The following is a 4,175-nucleotide window of genomic DNA, read 5'->3' on the forward strand; positions in this document are numbered from 1 at the left end:
GTTTCGTCAAGCACATTACTGGGAAGACAATTCAGTCCGAGGAACCTGAATAACCATCATTTGTAATTACATGGAAGCATTTTTAGAATGACATTAGTTCATTCATCATTCGTGAGTTGTGTTCAAGAAAACCCGCTCAAAGTACCCCTAAATTGTTGGTCCACTGTTCACACTAGCTTCAAGAAACCCTTCTAAGAGGAGAAATGCTGGATGAAATTTTGCTTATTGAGAGCGCACTTGAAAGGACTTTGATGATCACAGATAATAGAACCACTTAAAGTGCTTCTGGTCTACGGCGATTTTTTACGTCAGAATGTAGTTCAGGTTTGGAGCGGAGTAGTGGTCACAGGTAACTGAAAAGTTGGAAAATGAAATCACAGGTTGGAACTCTTAGGTTTCAGCGGAAGTGTAGAACTCGGTTAGAGGAATAAATATTCCTCACGATTCTCATCGGCTAGAGGGATTAGGTATACTACCCAAAAATGAGTCCTATCTATTCATGTCAAAAATCGAAATAAATCAGTGACACAAGAGGGAAACCTTTTTTGTGCTGGTATCGTCCACAGGCAACCCCAGTCCAATTATCCTCAACAGGTAAGAACAGTATGCCAGCAAACAAAAAGAATTTTATCAGTAGTGTCTCAGTTGTCTGTTTTTTTTAATTTTATTGTTCCTTAGACAGTGCTCTTTGGGATTATCAGCTTTATACCTATACCGCTTTGCACCCCAGTAACTGATAAAATGTGAAATATTTTGTGCCACGGTTTTCTTTTGTACCTAATACAAATTACACTACCCCCACCCGATATGATCATTGCTTTGTAGTTCGTACTTTTGTGACTACTTTTTATCGATGAATACAACCATACGCAGTGCTCAGAAAACGTTTTTCAAGCTTGTGTGATACCACTGCGGTTGTCCCTTGACCTTGAAGAGGTCAACCACAGTGCACGTAAAAATTTACACTTGTTTGTGTGCAGCCAATTAGAAACCATTTATTGGAAATTGTAAACCACAGCCGATTGGTGCAGTGACCAAATTGAACAGTGTATGAGAAACCAGGTACTTACCAATCATAAAACATAACAGTACTTGGACATAAATGTCACATCACTATTTGTAGTGTGCATCTGTGTCTGCCACTTAAAGATTCCCACATGGCGAAACCGACACAACCTCACAGGCAAACACCGAGCGTGACCGAAACGGACCTACTAAGAACACTTGGTAAAGCCCATGGAAGCGCACCGAATATCAGTTTTGCTGCTCCGGCTGTGTCTATTCACCCCCATTCTCGAATGGATGATGATATTCAAAAATCACGACACTATATCCCATCAGACCAAAAATCGTTCAACATCAAGAGAACACACTCTTTCCAAACCATCAACCAGGGTATTTCCGGTGCCACATTGCCTTCCAAACCTTTGAGGCCAGTTGAATCAAGTTTCCAACCACCCACTTATGCGCGTGGGCGCCCAACTGAGTCACTGACAATTTATTATATGGGTAGGCCCATGTCTGCACGAGCATCAGTCGGTTACCCGCAAACAACCGCCAGTGAAATTGGATTCGTAACAGGAGATCCAGGTCCCTTAAGTCTGGTCGGACAACGCTGGTATCCACCGAAAGCAGATTCCCCTGAAGGACGACGAGCACCATACCCAATAAATGACTTTTATCCGAATTACCCAACATTTCAAAAGGAGCACAGGGAACCAAGAAAACACTGGGGTTTTAGCCAGTCGCCCACATATGAAGAGGAACTGTCCGTTCAAATCGACCACAGACCGACGGCTCTACATCGATCTGCATCAGCCAGAGTTCCGTATCCTCTTAGGATGTCACCAATGCATTCAAATTTGCAGCACTCAGAAAGAAGACTGGAAGATCAGGTTCCTTCAGCTAACGAACCACAATCAACATGGAATCACCCGAAATCCGTATCCGAAATTGGCTTCACTAATGGGACACAAACGCGACAGCAGGCAGGCACTCTTGCATTCGAGCGCAAGATGCCATCGGAATGTCCGACATTTTTGTCAGTATTGCCGGTACGATTCTATCCTTCGAATGCAAATCGAGCGGAGCTAATACTTCCTGCGCAAAAAACTAAGAGCAGTGATTCAGTAAATCAGACCTCAGACGTTAAGAGAGATGGTCTTGCAACCGAAGAAATTCAGAAGTTGAGAGAAAAGCAGACTCCGGTAAACCCTGAAAACCAGGAAAGTGAAAAATCTGGTAAACGTGAGGAATTTCCGTCAAATATAACTTTGAAGATAAATCCTACACAGCCGCTTCCAGCTAAGCCAAAAGAACAGTGTCACTTAGGAGAACTCAATGAAATAACACAGAAAAAAGATGACAAACAATCGAAGACAGCTGCTCCAGAATCCCTTCCAAACAAAAAGGTTGTAAAACAAGGTATCAGACGTGCACGGAGTTATTCATTAGACGACACCTCAGAGAAAAGCCCAACAAAACAGTCTTCCAAACCATTTAAATTAAGAGAACAGAAAACCGCCCATCTGCTTGCATCAAAGGAATCGGCATCTACTCGCCCGACTAGGATACCTAAACTCAGTATTCCCACAATTTCTGTAGCTCAACCCCCCGATCGTTCTCCAAAAAAAGAGCTAGAGCTGGCAGCAACCGTAGAGGAAGCATCGCCTTCTGCTGGTTATTCGTCCACTTCAGCTGCCCAACCGACTTTTGAGCAGTCACACACAAACCTACCTCACGGAATCTATACTGAACAGTCTGAGGAACCCTTTTCCAAAGAAGAACCAGATTTAAATAAGGCACAAGAAGGCTTCCTACCACATCCTGTCACTGTACCCGCTACAGAAGCGACATTTTCATCGCCTGCCCCCTTACAACCTCCGTTGAAATCTATTTTGAAGCGTTCTACCTCAGTCAGTCAGTTGAGCAGTCTAGTTTCTCCCCTGTCCATAACAAAACCAGCTTCGAAAACGTTTCCGGGAATAAAACGCACACAGTCAGCTAGAACGCTGGTAGAAAAAGACAATGTCCAACTAAAAAACCCTCCCAGTGAAAAACGAGTAGGTTTTGACATCCGCAGCAATTCCATTCTCGAATTTTATCCCTATGATTCCACAGATGAAAGTGGTTCTTTTGGCAGCGAAGAGTAGAGTGGAGCTAACGCTTTCAAGCTTTGTACAGTTGATGCATTTTGTTTTTTACTGTCCGAAGCGGGTTTTGTTGAAATTTTTGATTTTTTAAAAGTATAATATAATTGTGCGCCCTATCTGAAGACCCAGTACACTCCGAAAGTTACCGACTTTGATGCGGGGGAAAACCATGCTATATCAGAGTTTAGCGGTAAAGCGTCAAATTTGAGTTTTGAATTTGAATTTTGCAGCAGTAGTATGCACAGTAGTAGCACAGAAACAACTCGTTAATTCAACCATCTTGGTTTTTACTGGTTATGCAGTCCGCACAAGCCCCATTCAAGGTAAAACTTACAGGGGCGACGAAGATATTATAAGCGGTATGGCTACGTAATTATTTCAGGACTCCAGTGAAATTAAAGTTCTGCAAAAAAAGTGGCAATTAGTTAATTTTTTTCAAAGTTCGAAAGAAAATGACTCAGGTTGTTGGCAGTGTGATCAGATTTTGGAGTTTTGATTTGAGATCTCCACCTATAGGGTGAAATTAGTCTATGCTTAAAGACCGAGAAGTATTGTATAGCTGTTTTCTTCTCATTAGGAATCATCAACAATGCACATCTAATGGAACTCCGTGGAGTTTCCAACTCACTTCCTCCCCGCTGTTAGCTTAAACACAACCGCGCAGCCAAGGTCAGCTGTTCAGGAATGTGATTAACTCGCAGTTGGAGAGAACATAGTTACATCCATCTTTTGTGACGGAATTCAAATCAAATAGTCAAATATTGGCTGACTGTCCGAGTGGCGACTTTTTCGGATGAGATGTGCGAATTTTTCTTCCCTGTGGGTTACTTGTGCTATTCTGTAGGAAGAATGATTGGTCTACCAGTGAGCAGCTCATGAGGAGAATAATTCACAAGCTTTTTTTCATTTAAGCTTCCAACTGGGAAGCCTTCACTCGACGAAACCAGCCAACACGCAACCACGCAGCGTGGACTGTGTGATTGACTGATAGATGGCGCTACTTTATGTCACTGTGGGAGTTAA

At 42.7% G+C, this 4,175-nt stretch overlaps 1 protein-coding gene across 1 annotated transcript; it reads left to right on the forward strand.

The window, feature by feature from the left end:
• Positions 1 to 1,157: 1,157 nt before the first annotated feature.
• On the forward strand, positions 1,158 to 3,152 carry T265_04285 (hypothetical protein; the record flags this gene model as incomplete). Its single annotated transcript, XM_009168984.1, has 1 exon — positions 1,158 to 3,152. The coding sequence occupies one exon, from the start codon at positions 1,158 to 1,160 to the stop codon at positions 3,150 to 3,152; it is 1,995 nt and encodes a 664-aa protein (XP_009167248.1).
• Positions 3,153 to 4,175: the final 1,023 nt, after the last annotated feature.

Source organism: Opisthorchis viverrini, assembly GCF_000715545.1.
Source record: "Opisthorchis viverrini unplaced genomic scaffold opera_v5_69, whole genome shotgun sequence".
In the NCBI taxonomy this organism is placed as follows: Eukaryota; Metazoa; Platyhelminthes; class Trematoda; order Opisthorchiida; family Opisthorchiidae; genus Opisthorchis; species Opisthorchis viverrini.